The following is a 20,038-nucleotide window of genomic DNA, read 5'->3' as shown; positions in this document are numbered from 1 at the left end:
CTAACCCTCCCAGATCTTTCTAGTTTGAAAAGCAAAGCTGTCATCCTGGGGCTGTGAGGCAAGGACCTGAGGGAGATATTAGGTATAAAATAAGCTACAAGGATATATTGTACAACACAGGGGATACAGCCAAAATTTTATAATAACTCTAAGTGGAATAAAACCTCTAAAAGTTGTGAATCACTATACTGTACATCTATAATATTGTACAGCAACTATACTTCAATTTTCAAAAATTACCAAAAAAGAAAATCTCTTTTAATCTACCAAGGGAGGACAATTGGGGCAAAAGGTGCCTAGGCTTGAGGGCTCCAGAGGGCCAGAAAGCCTCGCGGGCGAGAGAGGGAGAGGCGCGGGAGCAGGAGGCGCAGAGAAGGGCGAGGCCCCGAGAGGGGCGGGGCGGGGGCGGGGCTGCTGTCCGGGGCCCGGGGGCCGGTTGGCGCCATCGCGGCGGGGAGCGCTGAGGAGCGCGGGCCGCTTCGCTCCAGGCCCGCCCTGCCCGCAGGCAGCCCAGAAACAGGAAGCGCACGCTGGTCAGGGCGGAAGGGCACCGAGGACGCTAAGAACTTCGCCTTGCCCGGCCCACAAGGAACCTTCCACATAGGCCTCGCGGGAGGAGGCGAGGACCCCTGGGCCCTGGTCAGGACGCAGAAGTCCGCGAACACCAGGTGTGAGAGAGGAAACTGCAGGGCGAGGACATGGGCAGGTGGAGAAGGAGCAGTTTGTCCGTGAGACTTTGCCGAGGGCTTGTCAAGGTCGTTTCTCGGTAGCATTTTCACCACTGAGGGCAGGAGAGGTTGCTCTGTCTCGGTTGGGGCCCCTTTTTCCTTTGGAGCTTGCGGTTCCCCACCTGGGGCCCTGGTCTTCCCCCAGAGAAGGCGCGCAGCTAAAAATGTGAGCAGTGTGATGGGAGTGGTGACAAAGGCCAGCCGGCCGGCCAGCGGCACTAGTCCATCCCCGCGGGCAGCACCCCCCGCCTCCGCCCCGCCGCAGAAGAGGTAGCCCAGATAGAAAGTTCAGAAAACCTTCCACCCACGTTTGCATTTCTTCTCTTCGAGCTCACAGAGCTTTTAGTCTGGTCTCTCCTGAGAAGGATGAGTTTTCCTAACTAGTAACGGCTACTCCCACCCTTGAGTTAAGGGTTGAGCTGTTAACTTTGGCCTCTGGCAGGTGACGGTCATTATTCGTCTGTTTTTGTTCCTGAAAACCTGTGCAACCTTTTACTTTTAACCTTTAAAGTTCTTTTTATTCATTTATTTTTTATTTTAACTATAATTGATACACAATATTATATAAGTTACAGGTGTATAACATAGTGATTCATGATTTTTAAAGGTTGTACTCCCTTTACAGTTATTATAAAACGTTGGCTATATTCCCCATGTTGTACAATAGATTCCTGTTGCTTATTTTATACCTAATAGTTTATACCTTTGTCTCCTACCCCTATATTGCCCCTCCCCCTTCTGTCTCCCTACTGGTAACTACTAGTTTTTTCTCTGTATCTGAGCCTGCTTCTTTTTTGTTGTATTTTTTAGACTCCACATGTAAGAGATACCATACAGTATTTATCTTTGTTTGACTTATTTCTCTTAGCATAATGCCCTCCAGGTCCATCCATGTGCTGCAAATGGCAAAATTTTATTTTTTATGGCTGAGTAGTATTCCATTGTATGTTTATACCACATCTTCCTTGTCCATTCATATGCTGATGGACACTTACGTTGCTTCCATATCTTGGCAATTCTAAATAGCGCTGTTGTGAACATTGGAGTGCGTGTATCTTTCAAATTAGTGTGTTCATTTTTTCCAGGTATATATATAGGAGTGCAGAGTCATATGGTTGTTCTATTTTTAGTTTTTTGAGAAACCTCTGTATTGTTTTCCATTGGCTGCACCAATTTACATTATCACCAACAGGTTCTCTTTTCTCCACATCCTCCTCAACATTTGTTATCTTGTTCTTTTTGATGATGGCCATTCTGACAAGGGTTCTGTGCATTTCTAAATTGGTGGTTGCTCAGACAACCCAAGGTGGAGTCTTGGGAAGAGTTTCATAAAGGCTGCTCTGAGACCGGGACCAAGCATCTGCTCTGGAGTCTTTCCCTTGGCAGCTTCCTTCTGACACACAGAGGAAGGCAAGGCGGAACACTGACCTATCTGGGGGTCCCACTTCAGCCTACGCTCAGAGGTGGACTTTGGACCCCATTCCTGGAGTAGATGTCCTTCCCCTGTCCATCCTGACGCCTCCCTCAGCACTCATCTGTCTGATCTTGCCAATCCCCCCACCATTTCTCTGGTGCCGTTCTCAGTGCTTCCCCAAATCTCTTTTCCCTTGGGGAGAATGCTGTAACCTGAGGTGTGCTTCTCGGGCAGGGAATTCCCAGTTGGGGTGAACTTGATTTCCCCTTTTCTTTATCTCCTATGTTCCTATTTCCAGCTTTGTTTCAACCTGAAGTTCTTAGCTCTTTTCTCCCCCTGAAATGATTGGATTTTCACTTTCAGTCCATCTCACATTCTCTGATCCTTCAGTCTTTCCTCAACCTGCAAGTGTTTTTGCATGCCCGCCATTGTGCATGGCTCGCTCTCATCCTAGACGTGTTTCAAACTTAACTTTGCAGCTCTGCAAAGGTTCAGTGTATTTCCACGTTTGCATGACTTATTCAAGGTCACAGAGCAGCTTGAGTTAGAATTGGAACCCTAGTCAGGAGATTCATCTACATCTCAGCTCTATGTACTGAAACCTTTTTTTCATCAATCATTATCTTGCCTTTCATTTCTTCTCTTTTTCTTTCATAGAATGGATCCAGCACCTTGGAGACAAACTCAGGACCTGACCTCCTGTGCACCATCTGTCTATGCCCTGAAGCCAAAGACCACCAGGAGCAAAGTTGGTTCTACTGATTTATTGCAGTGAGGGAGACTGTGTGCAGGTGAAGACGAGGAGTCATGGACATCGCAGCACAAGGGACTTAAAATACAACTTAGACTTGTGGTAAGTGATGTGGGGGAAGTTTCAAGGAAACGGGTTTGCTCTGGATTGGATGCTGTCAGGAAGCAGGATTGATTCTATGATCAGGAGTTTCTATTTTTATATAGAAGGTGAGACAAAGGCAGCAGAGCTAAAGCCGTGGTTGGTGAAGAGACAGCCATTACTGTGTGTTAGCTGGGGGCGGAGGTGCTGGGTGATGATTGTGGTTTGCACAGTGGCTTTGTTTTTGTCTGTGCTCAGACATGATTACAGAGTGGTCTTGTTTTGTCAGCCTCGTCTGAGGTTGGTGATCTGTGACACCGGCTCTGTTCAGCAGGAGAACATTGCAACCTAGCTCTAACTGCCTGACTAGTCGGAGCCTGATTCCAGGGACTACTTTTCTCTTTGTCAGTACAAAAGGCAAAGTCTTGATCCTCAAGTTCCAGCCTTCTCTATATCCTAGTCTCATATCTTCATGGTGGGATAAGGATTCTCACGTTTGAAGGGGAAGAGGAGGAGAGATGGATGAGAATAAGGAGGGGGATTTGTTTGGGGTTGGGGATAAAACAGCATCTTAGCTTAGAGGTTTCATATCTCTGTCACCTGAGTAGATCCAGGGTTCCATTCCTCTACCTGGACAGAATGAGATTCTAAAGCCATGTTCGGGAGTCAGGGAAGGAATTAGGATAACATTGGTGTGCAGGTGTCCTATGAATTATTGGAGTAAGTCAGGTAGAGGGGTGGGGAGGCAATAAGAAGTGGCCATTTTTAGTACAGATAATCCTCCCTTAGAAATATAATCCGCTGTCTTAGGAAACATAGGTAGCATGATCATACATCCCCATTTACTGGAACATCTCCGATTTTAAGTAATACAACTATTTAATTACCTTGGATATAGTTTGGCCACATATTATATTGTTTTATATGATTTTATTTTTTTAGTGAAGGGAATCCCATTACATGTTGCATCCTCTGAGAAGCAGATAGCAAAATGGGATTAGAAGTGAGAGAGATTTGCTGGGGGAAACACCTGTGAAGGATCAAGGGTCCAGTGGAGCAGGAGTCGGCAGGGAGACTGTGTAAAGAGCTGGGGAAAGAAGGACTGGGTAGGAAGAACCTCAGACCACAGCACACTGCTGGTGGCCAGGTCGCCGGGGAGTCCCCAGGCTACACTTTCCCCTTAGAGGAGTCGTCTCAGGCAGGAATGGTTCAGCACTGGTGCCCCTGCCCTGCTCAGTCATGGCCGAGAGGCAACTAGGGAAAGACTGATCTCTGTCCCCAGGGTGGCAGCTGAGGCTGGCAGCTAGCACTGCTTCTGGTGGCAGGTTCTGTTACAGCCATCTGAGCAGCAGCCTCCGTGACCACACATTTCTTCAGTTACCAATATCTTTTTTGTGTTTGAGTCATTGAACCGGTCAAGTCCTCCTGGAAGCAGAGGCCAAGACAGGATTAGACATGCAAGAGATTTGTTAAGGGAAATGCCTGGGAAGGATAAAAGGGGAAAGAGAAGAGGGAAAAAACTTACACAAATGTGATTTAAACTCTAGACTGCTAGCAAATAAATTCATAAGTTCTGGGTTTTTTTTTTTTAAGCCTGTATTAAGTTATAAGTCCTCAGTTTTGCCTTGGGAAATACGGTTTCTTTATAAGTCCTGTTAATTGATGAAATTGGATTTTGAACATCAAACACACAAGGTCGGCCTCAACTACTATTTTTTGTACGGCTCCTTTCTGTGAGTGCTTCATGTGTGCCCTCTCCCTCACTGCTGCTCAGCTGCTTAACTGAGGGTGGTTTGTGTCCCCCCCACTCCCCGCCCGGGGACATTTGGCAGTGACTACAGATATTTGGCGCTGTTACAGCTGGAGCTGGTACTGCTCCAGAAAGTCGGATTGGTTTGTGGAAGCAGGAGGGTGAAAGCTTACCAGATATGGATTCCAGGCCTCTCTCCGCTGCCTTCTCCCAGGGCCTTGGAGAGAGAGAATAATTTAGGGGGGATGTGAATAGACTGCAGTTACCACAGGTAAGGCACCCATGGTTGGTGAACGCGAGAGGCTAAGAAATTGGTCTCCGTCCGTGTCTGTGAGCTTGGCCCTGATGCTGTGTTCTCCCGGTGCGGCTGAGAGCTCAGTACAGCTCACAGATTGTCACTCTCCCATGGCCACAGGACTAGAAAGGGGCAGAGCTGCAATCCAAATCCAGGGTTTCTTCCTGACCCTGTTTTACTACCACCGAGTAACTTCAGCCTGGTTTAAAGGTTTCCTGGTGAAACTTGGTGATTAACTGGAGGAAACACAAGTTTCCCAGTTTGTCACTGATCTAGCTATTTGGCTTATATGTCTTCATCTGAAAAACATTTTCCTACCAATACTGCCCAATTATTTTCACAACCATGCAGAACAGGAGAGCTACTCTTAGGGGGCAAAACAGTCCCATCCCTTTGTCTTTGAGCTCCTTAAAATGACAAGTCCCTCAGATCCAGGCCTCATGGCCCAGTTCCTGGCAGAGCACTTGGCATATGGTAGGCACTCACCAAGTTCACAGTTTGGAGAAATGGTTTGCACAAAGCTTCTTCCTACTAAGAAAGGGAGACTCTTGGGCTCATCTCTAGCAAGCTGTGTGACCTTGGCTGGACACTTAACCTCCCTGTGCCTCTGGTTTTTGTCTGAAGAATGCATTGATGTTGAGATGTTTCTCCCCTGGCTGTGTTCTCACACTGATGAAACAGCAGTGCACTCTAGAGGAGAAGATGGTTAGCTGTTTCATAGGTTGTGTTTTTAGCTTGAAAGAGAGACTCATAAACCATGCTCATAGATGAGTCACCCATGAAAAGCAATGAAGTACAATCTAATGTTAGGCTTCAGAAACAGCCCTGGAAGATCTGGGTGGAAAATGTGTTTTTACTGGATTCCCTACCAGCAATCACAAATACACACCAGTGCACATCACCGTCAGCTCTTTTTTACAAACCTTTCACAATCATGTCACAAAATACCTAAAAACTTTCTTTGAGATTCAGGAAGGACTCAGTGTACATGATAGATGGTACATGGGCTTTGGAACTCAACAGACCTGTGCTGGAAATCCAGCCCATCCAAGGATTTTCTTAGAAAAATTATCCTCTCTCTACTACATTTTCCTCAACTATAAAATAGGCTTAATAATACATCTCTCCTAGGTCATTATGAATATTAAATTAGGTAATTTCTGAGTTGTTGTCAGGACATTATAAGGGGCTTCTGGGAAGTTGCCCAGCAACACCAGGAATACACACATTACTCATTTTCTTTGTTTTTATTAGTATCTCCACTGGCTCTCAACAAAGCCAGAATCAAAAGAACAATGAGCCTGGGGATTTAAGGCATCAGGGACACATGAGTGGGTTAATATTTTCAGTTGAAGCAAATATGTGTCTGTGTGGGGAAGGGGAGTTCACATTTCATGGGCCAACTCTGACCAAGGCTTGAACCAGCCTCCTCTGCCCGGCAACTAGTGGTTGTGCAGTAGTGGCTCTGGTTTAGGGAGGATGGGAGACGTTGGGGGAGATGGGGAGCCAGGAAGAATATTATTTGTAAGGGTGAGGCAGGAGACTTGTGTCCAGTAGCAATGGAACCAGAGAGGTGGGGCCAGATTTGAGACTTCCTCAGGAAATAAAATACAGGAGTCCTGCTGACTTGAATCTCAAGTGTGACAGACGCTGAGGCACCTGTGATGCCTCACAGGTCTGGGGCTTGAGTGACTGGGAAGGCGGGGACCTCCTGTCGAGATGGTGAACTCAGGAAGGGAAGAGGACTGAGTTCCCTTTTGAAACATGTTGGCTTAGGTGCCTAAGGACTCCTAGGAGGCGGTGTGCACCAGGCATCTGAATCATACCCATTTGGGATTCAAGAGAGAAAGAGAACAGTGCCTATGGTCACTGCGGAAAGTGAGGTATCCAGTACATTGGGTGAGCCTTGCTTGGGCAGAGGAAACAACCACCAAAAGCTTTCTTTTCCGGAGGGAGTTCTACCAAAGACATTCCTGAGGACAGGTGGGCTGAATCCTGGACTCAGGAGCCTGAAGAGATCATCTGGGCTAAACTCACTTTGCAGCTGAAGAAACTGGGGGCCATGATGCCCCACAAGCCTTCTCCAGGATCCCACAGCAAGTGCCACCGTTACCAGCCCCAGGTCTCCCAGGGCACCTCCTTCTCCACACAGGGGGTCTCCCTCTGTACTTCCTCTCCTTGACTCTGCCTCCCCTTGGCTGGGACGGGCTAGGCTGAGGAAGGCTTTAGGAATGGCCAAATGCAAAAGGAGGATTAGGAACAGGAGCAGCAGCAGTGATGGGACAAAAAGGAGAGGTCGAGGCTCAGTAGGGGCCTGAGCGCATGGATCTAGCACATTGGCGAGAACCAGCAAGCTGACAGAGAAAGACCCTTCTAGAAATCACCCCCTCATATGATGAAACAGGCATCTCTTAATTGGATGGATGGGTCTTTCATTGGTTCATGTATCCTATAACGAAGCAGGGCTTGGCATCAGCATCACTCCGACCTTTCACTTTTAGATTTGTAAATGTTGAGAAACCTTGTTGGGATAAATAGGTTGGTAGGACTAAGAAGAGTGATGTCACTTAACCGTTGGACTTCTTCTAAGATACAGGTCAAAAGCGCTCCATCACGAGAATCTATTTTGCATGGTCTATGAGCTGACAGCTTGATTAGGCTCTTCTCCAAGGCTGTTGAAGGCTGAGAACTGGAAAGCACTAAACTTGCAAAGGGAGTTTTTACTCAGTCTTTTGCTTCCTCAACACCTACACCAATATCTCAAATTGTCTCTTTGTTGGGCATCTTCAAACTTTTTTACACACCAGGGCAACACATGGTAAAGAGAAATGGATGATTGTGAAGGAGGGTGCTGCCATCAATACATACGCCTTGGAAAATTCTACAAATTTTATAGCCAGGGCCAGAACTAGTGAGATGAGTGAGGCATTCAACTGGGGTACAAAATTTAAGGAAGTGCCCCCCAAACTCAGTAATTATGGTAAATATTTGAACATGATGTTTTTAAAAATAAAAATTAACGCCAAAAAATCCATGATAAAAAAAAAACACACCAAGATTTAAAATAAAGACAAGATCCTAGGATAAGTGTACCCCAGCTTAAAGTCCACAAGTCTCTGTTTCAAATGTAAGAGCTTTGGTGGATTATTAAAGATGGGTAATGATTCTCTTGCTCATACTGCTCCCTGCTGCTGGAAGCAGGCAATGCTCACTGTGGGCCCCAGGAGTGCCTCAGCCGCACCTCTCCACCAGGCAGGACCCACGCTCCCACACAGAGGCATGGTGCCCTCTTGCCGGCAGCCACCCAATGCAGGAACTTTGAAAAACCCATAGCCACCTACCTACCTCCTGCCAGATAGTTGAGTGGGATAAAATGAGCCCAAGTCTCAGAGTTGTCAGACCTAGATTTGTGTCTCAGTTTTACTTCTCACTTGCTGGGCCATCCTGAAAAAAAATCGCATCACCATTCTGAGCCTCAGTTTCTGCATCTGTAATGGATCTCATTAACTCTTCCTTTAACTGTTGAATTACACGAGATGCTTTTCTGTGACAACGCTGAGCAGACTGGCACAAGGTACACACTACCTCCACTCCCCTTGATCAAATCAAACTATCATCAGTGTATTACTGAAGGCAAGACACACAAGAAGACAACCAGGGAGAAAAGGTGCCACAGAAGTCCAGACAGTGGATGCTGCTGTGGCGGATGAGATAGGGAAGACCTCCCCTAGAGGGTGTCACTAGAGCTAGGCCTTCATGATTAGATGGGCCAGGTCACTCCAGGAGCTGGCCAGTAGCCTCTGGAGGTCACCAGGCCACTTCGATGATGCTTATCTCAGGAAAGTTCCAGTAACATGACACAAGCATCATGTGGTGGTGGAAAGGCCAAGGCCCTTGTAATCCTGGCTCTGCTGCCTACTACCTGTGTGACCAAGGGAAGTCACTTAACTTCCCTGCGCCTCGACTTCCTTTTCTACGAAATTTGGATAATAACACATCTTGCCCTGGGTGGGTAAGATTAAATAAGACGACATACCTAAAGTTCCGGCGATGATGTGGGCTCAGTAAGTGGTAGTGGTTACTGCTAGTGTGGAGCTTTCTGTGAGGATTGGGAAAGGAGGGGGACACACCAGTCAGGAAATGTTGGCAGCTGTTATATTTGGCTCCTGGACTAGCCCCCTTGTTGGGCAAGAACGGGGTTGCAAACATCCCCTGTGAGCAGCCTGTGCTCTCACCCCACCCCAACTTCCCCAACAAGACTCAACACATCAGTGCACCCCAGAAATGAATCCGCAACAGGAGGGGGTCGGGGTGGGGGTGTCTCTCCTCCCCTGGAGTTGCAGAGGGGCTGCTGGATTCCAACACATGGAAATGGAGTCTACAATAAGAAGCCTGGAATTTTGAATAGGGGCTGTAACTTAGATAACAATATGTTATCAGTGTTCATTTCCTGACCTTGATAATAGTGCTGTGCTTATGGGAGAAAATGTCCTTGTTTTCAGGAAACACACTGAAGTATTTAGGGGTAAAGAGGCATCACGTTTGCAATTATTGTCAAACAGTTAAAGAAAAAAGAAAAGGATAAGGAAATATGGGAAAATATTAATGTTTGGAGAATCTGGAGAAAAGGTATACAGGAATTCTTGCAACTTTTCTGTAAGTGGGTATGAAATATAAAGTTCTGTTTTAAGGCAGCAGCAGTCTGGGGTTCCCTCGTCCCCCCTTTTCTTTTCCTCCTCCTCCTCAGTGAGCCAGCTCACCCTTTTTCACTACCTCCCTCCTCGCTTCCTTCCACGTGCCCTGGGCTCCCGGGCTCTCCCTGCCTCACGGACCGGCACAGACCGCAGCGACTCTCTGCCAAGCTGCACGCACTTTATTTGCAAAAGGAGGCTCCCAGCGTGCGGGGCCGGGATGCGGAGCATAATGGCCCCACACCCCGCTTCCCCGCTCACGATCCCGCTCGCCCCTCGCCCCGGCCCCGCCCCACCCGGCCAGCTACACGATGGCGAACTGGCAGACGTAGGGCAGCTTGTCGCGGCAGCGCTTGTCGAACCACTTGCCGTTGGCAGCACCGGCCAGGGCGGCGCAGTTCTCGACCTTGCCGCCGTCAGGCTGCGCGGTGATCTCCGTCTCCCAGTTCTTGTAGGTGATGTGGCCGCCGGTCATGTCCACCCAGGAGCCTTCGGCTGCCATGTCATTGAAGCCCAGCCAGACCTCGGCCTCGCTGCCCACGCTCTGGCGTAGGTACTCGTACAGGGCGTCATTCTCGGAGCCTGTCTTCGGGGTGCCCAGGGTGCCCCCGCGCGAGATGCAGTCCTCGCTCGCCTCGTGGAAGGTCTTTGCCAGGACGAAGGCCAGAAAGCACTTCATGTGCACCTTGGTGCCCTTCAGGCAAACTGGGAAGGGGAGAAATGGCAGTCACCCAAATGTCTCCCGTTCCTGAGGCAAGAGCCAACGGCTAGAGCAGGCGCACCTTCCTCTTTCCCATCCCTGTCCATCTTATGTGCCCCGGTCCGGCCCCAGACCCACGCCAGAGGGCCGCGCTGTGGTGGACACTGATGCACAGCTCAGATCCCCGTTCAAGAGGTGGTTCCTTCTGGTGGGAGTGAGGTCAGCCCCCTCAGCTGCAGAGGGCCTCTCCCTGAGGTCACATCCTTCCCTGGTGCCACATCCAGTGCCTGGGGGATGCAGGAGTGTAAAGGGCAGGTCATCTCTGCCCCAGGCAGGATAATTCTGAAGGGGCTTTTCAGCATCAAGGTGCCACAGGGTGGCAGAGGCTGGCATTGAGCCTGTGCTACCCAGTGTATTTCCTGCCCCTCCCTCCATTTATCAGGGGATAAATTAACTCCATCTCAGAGTGAGCTTCCCAGGTTGCCCCAGCCACACCCTCCCTAAGAAAGAAGTTTGCAGAGCCAGGGGACATGGTGACCCAGAATGTAGACCACACTCCAGGTACCCAGGACCCCAAATCCCTGCCAGAGGTGCCCCAGCAAGCTCCCAGCACCTGCCAGGGTCATCTTCTGGGATCAGTGCTCCTTGGGGAGGGGCTGGGAGGACGGAGTTGAGACAGCAAGATTCTTGGACAGAAATGATGGCCCAGGCAGTGGTAGGCAGTAGACCAGGGACTAGCTCTCTCAGGCATGGAACTCTAAGGAGTCCAAGAATTCTAAATGTAATGAAGGTATATATTTGGTCAAGTTAGGAGCATAGAACATTTTCATGGTTTGTTGTTGTTGTTGTTTTAGTGGTAGCAGCATTCCCTTTATTTATTTATTTAGAGGAGATACCAGGGATTGAATCCAGGACCTCATGCATGCTAAGCATGTGGTCTACCATGAGCTATACCCTCTTCCCCCAAAGTTTGTTCTTTAGCTTGGCTTATAACTTAAATGGATGTATGCCTCCATTTGTCTTCTTGCTGCTGACCCCCAAAATGTTAGGGGTGGATCTGCACCCTGTCCCATCCCCTCACTCACCCACTCACTCAATTACTTTTGTTTAACACAGCTTCATGTCCCCGTGGGCATCTGACACTCCTGGAACTCTAAACCCTGGTCCACCGTGGAGGTGTCTATACTCACAGACTGTCTGAAGTCAGCCGGCCCCATCCTTTGCTATCCTGCAGCTCATACAAGCCGGACTTCATTGCCCTTCCCACGCTGCCTTTCCTTCCTACCGGGGACACTGTCCCACGCTGCCTAGACCCTCTCAGGATGAAGGACTGATTACCCCAGCCAGTAGGAGTGCTGCGGGGAGAGCAGCCTGCACCCAGTGAGAGCCCTCTTGCCGCAACTCAGGACAGCTCTGAAGGGTCCTCCCCTCATCAGGGCTCCCTCTGCAGTCCTCCCTCTGCAGCTGGCTGAGGCTTTCATTGAGACAGTGAACTCTACCCACTCCTGCTTCCTTCTGCCCCGTCCCTTCCCCAGGCACCCATCCTTAGGGTGCCCCGATAAACCTCCTGCAAGCTAAACTCTATCTCAGGGCTGCTTCCTGGGAACCCACCCCGCAACACTCCCTCTAATGTAGTGTTAGTTTTCAGTGCCTTATCATGAGATGTTACTGACATTTTGTTGCTCTGGCCTATTTGTGACCCATGCTAGCCCTCCATAGCTTTGCTTCTGCTGTTCTCTCTGCTTGGAATCCCTCTTTGTCTTCCTACACGTGCTTTGAGGGCTCCAGTGAATACACTGATTCCATGAATATACTGAGGCTCCCAGAGAACAGGACCCCGGCTGGGTCACCTCTGCCTCCTTGTGCCAGGGTTGGGGAGGTCACATATATTTGCTGATTGGAGGAGGGACAGTGCAGACAGTGGGAGGGGAGCGTTGTTCCCCTAACCCCTGATTCTCTCAACTCTTCACCTAGGTCAGCAGAGCTCAGGAATGCCTTGTGTGGGATTATTGACAAGCTGTTTTGTGTGCTGTGGTGGTAAAGGAGGGGATAATGAGAGCCCATGAGCCTCCTGGGAATCAGCAAATGTGGAGGGTGTTTGGATCTCCGTGTGCTGTGGACTTTGCACAGAAAGGTCCCCACCACAGCACGTCATATCAGGGGGCAAGTGGTATCTGGGTTGCACAGACTTAACTTAAGCACAAAGCTTAGTCAGAGAGAGACCCTAGAGCTTGCCCTGCAAGTCTGCCCCCAATCCTTCCACTTAAGGTGAGGAAACTGAGGCCCCAAATGGCACTTTGCTCATTCTAAACATTCCCCCGTGGCAGACATTGTTGGTAGACTCAACCAACACCCCTTCCCAACTCCTTTCCCCTTCTCACTACAGAGGTGGGAAAAGCTTCATTCTTGCATTGAAGCTACAGGTGGTCATGTGGTAGAGCTCTGACCAATAGAACTGGAATGGAAGACCTTCACTTTCTGGATAAAAGGGACACATGTGGCTGGGCTACCCTTCCTCCTTCATCTTGCCTTGAATGCACTCATGATGCCTGGAGTTGAGGCAGCTGTCTTGGCACCATGAGGTGAAGCTTCTGAACAAAAACTTAGAGCTGCCTACTTCTGGACTCAACTCTTTGTTTAAGCCACTGTTAGGTTTTTCTATTACTTGAAGCCAAAACATGGTAGACACGTCCTTTCTAGAGCCCCTTACTGCTAAACTAAGCAAGTTTTACAGTCGTGTTTGTCCTCCCTTCAAAACGTTTTACTGTGTTGGTGTGTGGCAGGCCCTAGAGACAAGGGCAATCAAAAGCAAACAGGACCCCTGTGTTCCTGGGGCTTATAGTCTACTGGGGGAGGCAGACATAAATCGACAAGTGAATATATCACTGCAAACTTCAGTAAATGTGATAAAGGAAAGAACATCATTCTGTAAGAGTTGATAACTGAGGAGCCTGATTGAGATGAGGGATTAGAGATACCCAAGATGGTGATGCTAGAGGCATTTATTAGGTGGATCCCAGGGGAGCAATTCAGGCCAGAACAGCATGTGCAAAGACCCTGTGGTGAGAGGGACAGAGTGTGGTGCTTTAGAGGGACAGAAGGATGGCCAGTGTGCTCCTGAAAGAGAAGATCTGAGTGGGAGGGAGTGCGTGAAAACTGCCCAATGATAAGGACCCTAGAGGTTTCTGAGGAGGGAGGAGGGGAAAGCCCAAGGCCCAGGGATGGATACACGTGGTCAGAGAAGCAACAGATGAGAGGGTGGCTGTGGGCACAGGAAGGTTTGTAGATTTCCTAAGAAGGAGCCAAGGCAATTCCCAGATGATAACCTGAGAGGCAGCATAGCAGAGCCAAGACAAGACTCTGCTTATTTCGGCTGTTGGTAAGACACTCAGCTTCTCGTTGGAAAATAGAGGTGGGGTTAGAGTAATAGGTCCACTGCATGGACTTTCTGTGTGAGTTAATGAACATAAAGCACTCAGAACACTGCCAAGCGCTCAGGAAGCTCACGTCTAAGTGTTACCTGTTACTGTTAGTCTGTATTGTGTGTTCTCCGGCTCAGGGTCAGGAAAGAGTGGGTGAGTCTGAGATGTGTGGAAAATGGAGACAATATGAAAGGAACTTGGTGGAGAGAAAGAGAACAGGTTGCCCAGGCAGGCTGGCCAGGCAGTGCTGGTGCAGGTGGCTGCCAGCTGGCCGTGTCCCCAGGCTCCAAAGCTGTGTCTTGTCCGTCCTTGCTTGGCGGGTTAGTGCAGGGCCAGGAAGGCCAAAGCCCACCTTTCCTCACACCCAGCACACACCGGGCAGCCTGCTTCCATTCTGATCCTAACTGTGCTAATGAGCCAGGTGAGCATGAGCAAGGAACAGAACCGCTCTGTGCCTCAGTTCCCTTCTTTAATATAGGGATGATAAATCCTGCCTCAGTATAATGACAATGATGAAGAGTGACAGCATCAGCAAAGCTGCTGATGGGGTGGAGCTTACATGCCCTGTAAGGCCGTGGGGGCTGGCTCAGTGGAGGGTCTCCTGGGGGTTCATCAGGGTGGCCTCTGCTCCACAGAGCGTGCCAGGGCTCATTTCCAGGGGGTGGTAACAGATTCTTATGCGAGAGCTGCTTGTCCTTCTGGGACATTGCTGCTTCCACACATCAGCGGATCCTCCCAAGAGGAAGCAGGCTGAGGAGTGGGCTCCCTGAACCCCATGCCCTGGCCTACAGAGCTGGCCTGCAGGAGCCAGTGAGCGCTCTAGTGCTGGCTGGAGGCTACAGTGGATTGGTGGCTGCTGGCCTGAGCTCTTCTGTCCAATGCGTCCCTGCACGGAGAGGCCGCCACATGCACTCACCTGTCTGCAGGGCCTGCTGCTCCTTGAGCAAGGCCACCTCCTGGGCCAGGCTATCCACCTGGGTCTTGAGCTCCTCAATCATTTTTGGGCTCACAGCATCTAGGATGAAGTCAGAAGGAAGTGGTGACAATCACAAACACGTGAGGGAGGCAGTGGGGATAGGGGCAGGGCAGGGACTGGACAGGGTGTCGGCCACAAGGGGACGGGGAGACTCTCCTTGACCTTGATATCTTGGCGGACTCCCTCTCTGTCTGTTTCTGCTGGTGGTACACTGAGTGATGGCTTTTGATTTTCCTTCTGCCAGGGGACCATCCTTCACTTGCTCTTGCTAACATGAGACCTGTGCTGCATTGTTTAGGAGGGTCACTGGGATCAAATGGAGTTGGGATTGGCAGAGGCTGGGTAGGAGGTGCAGGCAGAGCCTTCGTGACCCCCAACCTCCCTCCCAGCTCCAGAGGAGAACAGAGCACAGGAAGCAGGGCCAGGGCCCCTCATCCCCAGTGACCTCCCAGATTCACTTTCCCAGGCTGGAGGAATAAGACATAGGGCAGGAGGGTAGGTGCCCCAGCCTGGAGCTGAGCGTGTCAGTACAGGTTAGCGTGTACGTGGGCTCTGAGGTCACACGGAGGTGGGTGACCAGGGAAAGGTGCTCAGCCTCTGGACCTACTGTCCCATCTGTAAAATGAGATGATAATAGCCCCACCTCTGAGGACTTTGAAGTAGACTAAAGACTAAGAGAAATAAAGCATGTGACCATTGCTTGGCTCACAATCAGCCCTGTGACGTGGGTAATGTGTCTCTTCTGTACCACCACCCATTCACAGGCCGGAAACTAGGCCATACTGAAACGACTCGCCTGAGATGGCAGCGCCAGCAGCCAACAGGGCTGGCCTGAACCCAAGTCCACATGGCTCCAAGCTTGTTCTCCATACCTCCGTGATGGCAACGGATTCCTAATGCAAGCCTTCCTGAGCACAGAGTCCCTTTTGGGAGTCAGTTATGCATGCATGAGAGGCAGGTGGGAAACGTCTGTCTCCGTGTGTGTAAGTTGAGAGCTGAGTTGGTGGACCCCAGTCTTTCCGAAATCCCAGAGGCTTCAGGAAAAGCTGAGCTCAGCTTGGGTGGAGAGGGGGAAGTGCTTCCATGGCTCATCTGGCTGTGCCTGCATAAAGTCCATGGTATGAGGGGTGAAGTCAGTTACCCCTTTGTCCACCGCAGATGCCTTTGCAGGGGAATCACAGGAAACATGTGAACAAGAAAGATACTGGCAAATACAGAAATTCATGATGTAGCTTACCAAATACAAGGAAATTATCCCCAGACGAGCAAGGCAAAACAGCGGGTATTTGGGGCTGGCAAACTAGCCTGACTGGGTTATGTGTGCCTCCCACTGGGTCTCTGCCTCAGTGGTTCACAGCTGCTCTGTTCCCAGTCATGTGATGCACCAGCACTGGGCGCCAAGTTGAGTACTGCACAAGGGCACTCGGCTGAGAGGATAGAGGGGGGCTGATGTCCAGCCCCTAAGCCTTGCCCTGGCTGTGCTGTCTGACCAGACCAGAGAAAGGATGCCCATCTGTCATTTGTCAGTGCAGAGGGGAGACCTCTTGTGATTTGCACAGAGGTGCCCTGGTATACAAGGGACCCTCCAGGGACTGGCCAAGGAGCCAGATGCTAACAGAGCTCCACTGAGGAGGGAGTGGGAGTTGGGGTGTTTCTACAGCTCTGGGCTGGGAGTCGGAGCCCTTGTGCTGCCCCTCTCTACCTCCGAGCCTCAGATTCCTGATGCGTGTTATTGAAACAGATGCCTTCCAGGTCCCCAGGTCCCTGTTCTAGGGGTCTGTGACCCCCTATGAGGCCATCCTGCCCACCTGAGCTCCTCTGCAGGTGTGGCCATGTGGCCCTTGGAGCTCCAGATGCCTGAGCCCTTCCTGCTTTACCTCTGGCTGACCCCACACAGCCAGCTGAGGCCACACCCCACACCATCGGCAGATGCTCCCCAAAGCAGCCTGGGCTCCCAGCCTCCTCACCCCACCCTGGGGGCCAGCATGGGGCGTGGCATATGCTGTCCTTTCCTCCGCTTGTCCATCCTGCCAACTTTTCCACCACTCGACAGTCACTGAGAGGGTCTCTATGGGCATGACGGTCCTTCCTCTGGACTCACTCCCCCACTTTTGTGCACTGGCCCCTATGACTAGATTGTTCCTGTGATTCCTAGTCCTGACTGCTCCCAAGAATCACTGGAAACTGGTGGGAAAAGCAGATGCTGGGGCCCACACCAGCCCCCTGATCCAGCATTTCTGGGGCTGGGTCCCAGGCACCTGGATTTGAATGTATTTCCCAGATGACGCTGACGCCTGAGTGAGAACCATGCTGTTCTCAGATCGATTCACATCTTAAGAGCAGGGACTGTGATCTGCTAGAGTGTTCAGCACATACATCGGCCCCTACATGGAGGAGGCACCAAAAGCATTTTTTGTGTAGGTGGGCAGTAGGTGGAAGGAAGGAAAACCAAGCTGAAGTGGGTTTCAGCGCGAGGCAGGGCTGGTCAGGACATTCCACTCTTGCTCTGTCGGCTGTTCTGCGGGCTCCAGAGCCCTGGACCTCCAGGGGCCATCTCCATGGAGACCACTTGGAACCGGGGTTCAAGTGTAGTAACTGGAGAGGACCAGGGCATTGTCTGGTCTGACCTTCTTGCCACATGATCAAATACGTATTAAATCTTTGGTAGACTTGAGAAATTAGCAACTATTTGCCACATTCAAAATTGTATTATTTGCCTTTGAAACTGTGTACCCTTTACAAAGAATGTCTGTTGGTGGCAATATTAGCTAATGCTCATGGACACAATGCATGCTCTTAAGTCTTATCTTTTTAGTGAACATTTTGTAGAAGGTAATATATGCATATAATTTTTAAAAACCCTGAACAGTTCAAAACATAAACGTCTCCTTCACAAGCAAGTCTGCCCTCAGCTCCCTAGTTTTTCTTCCCAGAGGTAATCACTGTTACTAACTCCTGTGGGTCCTCCCAGAAAAATGCCATGTACATATAAGTAACTATACATTTTCATATAAATGCCTTTTTCAAAAGCAGTGTCAGCATAGTATCCATTCTGTTTTGAACTTTTCATTTTTACTTTGTAAACTGAGCCTTGGGGATTATTTTCTGTCAGCACCCAGATCTGCCCCGTTCTGTGTTGCAGCTCTGTGGGTCTCCATGGTCCTGATGTGCCTCTGTGGACACCACCAGTCAGTGGCCACCGGGCAGCTGCCCATTTTCAGAGGCTCAGAGAGGAGCCTGAGGGCTGCGCCTGCCCCCTTCCTTTCTTGCCTTCTCTGTGCTCTTGGCCTCGGCCACCTGTTTCTCTGCCTAAATCAGCACTCTCATCCCCTGGAACTCTCTCCCCTTGCCTCTGAGCCCTGTGGGGGGTGTCAGCCCAGTTCTCGTTGCCATGGCATTTCACTAATGTTGTCTCAACATAGCCCAGGGTGACCTCACTGCCGGCAGGGCTCCAGGGGCAGGCCTTGCTGAGGCCAAGGCAACTTAGGGACATCCCAAACCCAGAGGCAACAGAGGGAGAGCAGAGCTGCCTCTGCTGCCCCAGTTTGGGTTTGAACATTTTTATTTCCTCAAACCTGTGATACACTACAGGACTAAGAATTAATTTGTTCTTTTTTTTCCCTGCATGTCAAGTATGTCCTATGTGCTAGGCACTTTACATGTTTTGTGTCGTTAAATCTTCACGACAAGCCTTTGAGCAAATGCCACAATCCCCCTTTTACAGTTGAGAAACCCGGGATTTGGAGACGACAAAGCAGAGCCTGACAGCACTCCCTGATGAGAGCCAGCCATCTCCAGACTGCCCAGCCAAAGGTTTGATTTCTTTGCAATGTTGGGGTTGGGGGGAGGAGTGAATGTCAGATTAAGTGATCTGGAAGGTTGTTTCCTATTCTGAGAGTCAGTGACTCCTCCATTTCTGACAGCTGCCCCTGCTGCAGGGGAACTCTCCCAAGCCTCAGGGGGTACTTCACTCATGGAGAAGGAAAACAAAGGAAGGGCAGAGCATGAGGACCAGCAAAGGAGACGGCAACCAGCTCCCTGGAAGATGCGGAGGGCCCTGCCCCCCTCCTTACCTTTCTTGACATTTGCAGCCTTCTTGACCTTGGGGGTTGATACCTCGGCAGTGACCTGGGTCAGGAGGGAGAAGAGGCAGAGGAGCAAGTAGGGCCCCCAAAGCTCCATGCTGCTGCGCCGGCTGGAGCTGCTGCTGCTGCCTGTGGTGGGCCTGGGTCAGAGAGCGCTGGCAGCTGTAGCCCAGGCTGCACGTCTTAAGGCAGCAGCCACAAGGCCCTCTGTCCAGGAAAACCCTCCCAGACTTGGCTGTGGGAATGTTAAAAAAAAAAAAAAAAGCCTGCACAAGGAGGAAGGCCTGGGAGCCACAGAGCCTCGCTGTCCAGGGAACACCCACCCAGCATCCTGACCCCGCCTTCTGAAGCAGAGTCATTTTCTAGGATTCTGAAAAATACATGTTGGCTGTCATAGCTCACATCTGCTGAGCGGTTTCCTTGGGCAGGCGCTGGGTCATGCATTTCCCTGGCCTCACGGAGGCCTCACACGAGCAGTGAGGAAAGTGCTGTCCTTTCTATATTTTGCAGTTGAGGAAACTGAGGTTCATTGAGATTAAAGGAGCCCAAGCTACCCAGCAGTTAGGGACAGCGCCAGTATTTGACCCCAAGCAGGGTGAGTGCAGAACAGTGGTCCTACGATGTCCCCTTACAGACTGAGCTGGGGCTGATTGCTGGATTGTTTAGAGTGCTTGCTATGATTCTTTCACGGTTCTGTCTATGTACTTGATGCATCGTTGATTAAAAATACAAGGGAGTCCTCTCCTTTCTTCACCATCCTGTCCTGAAACAGAGGTGGCCACGGTGGGAGAAGGGGAAGTCATGGTGTCCCAGAGTGCTGTCAGAGATGGAACAGGGAGGAAATAATGTCCCCAAGGAAGGCAGCCTGGTGTGGGGTGCCAGGGCCTGGCAGGGGCGGAGGAGGGCATCCCCGGGGAAGCAGAGGTCCTGTATGAAGTGTTGGAGTCCAAGCAAGGAGAAGAAGGGGTCCACTTGGGAGAGCAGAGGTGAGAGATTGCTCACATACAGGGGCATCTATGGAATAAGTAAATCTATTAAAGACCAAGGGAGCCAGGTTTCTCATTGTCAGAAAAGGGAGGTACAAATAGAGAGAGAGAAAAAAACCTAGAATGAATCCTCTGCTATAGGATTAAAATTGGAGTTAT

The 20,038-nt window shown here is 50.3% G+C and overlaps 1 protein-coding gene and 1 long non-coding RNA gene across 3 annotated transcripts; one reads left to right on the top strand and one right to left on the bottom strand.

Annotated features, from left to right (window-relative positions):
• Nucleotides 1-525: 525 nt before the first annotated feature.
• Nucleotides 526-19,638, top strand: LOC140686739 (uncharacterized). Of its 2 annotated transcripts, XR_012060611.1 has the most exons (4): nucleotides 526-668; nucleotides 2,800-2,995; nucleotides 18,533-18,621; nucleotides 18,732-19,638. It is a non-coding gene; the product is annotated as an uncharacterized lncRNA (long non-coding RNA). The 2 variants fall into 2 exon arrangements; XR_012060610.1 differs by having other exon boundaries at nucleotides 18,533-19,638.
• CLEC3B (C-type lectin domain family 3 member B) lies at nucleotides 9,871-19,015 on the bottom strand. The gene is made up of 3 exons (XM_006200710.4): nucleotides 18,882-19,015; nucleotides 14,749-14,847; nucleotides 9,871-10,415 (listed from the first exon to the last, which is right to left on the bottom strand). The coding sequence occupies exons 1-3, from the start codon at nucleotides 18,988-18,990 to the stop codon at nucleotides 10,015-10,017; spliced, it is 609 nt and encodes a 202-aa protein (XP_006200772.1). The 5' UTR covers nucleotides 18,991-19,015; the 3' UTR covers nucleotides 9,871-10,014.
• Nucleotides 19,639-20,038: the final 400 nt, after the last annotated feature.

This window comes from Vicugna pacos, chromosome 17 (assembly GCF_048564905.1).
Source record: "Vicugna pacos chromosome 17, VicPac4, whole genome shotgun sequence".
In the NCBI taxonomy this organism is placed as follows: Eukaryota; Metazoa; Chordata; class Mammalia; order Artiodactyla; family Camelidae; genus Vicugna; species Vicugna pacos.
Note: the sequence above shows the minus strand (reverse complement) of the source record. Positions and strands in the feature narration are given on the sequence as shown.

Bases quoted from the DNA above. Each gene is read 5' to 3' on its own strand.
- CLEC3B (XM_006200710.4), bottom strand. From the start codon at position 18,990: ATGGAGCTTTGGGGGCCCTACTTGCTCCTCTGCCTCTTCTCCCTCCTG. The intron at 14,848-18,881 runs GTAAGGAGGGGG...ACTTCATCCTAG, and splicing joins GGCTGCAAATGTCAAGAAAG to ATGCTGTGAGCCCAAAAATG. The intron at 10,416-14,748 runs GTGAGTGCATGT...TCCCCTTCCCAG, and splicing joins GCAGCAGGCCCTGCAGACAG to TTTGCCTGAAGGGCACCAAG.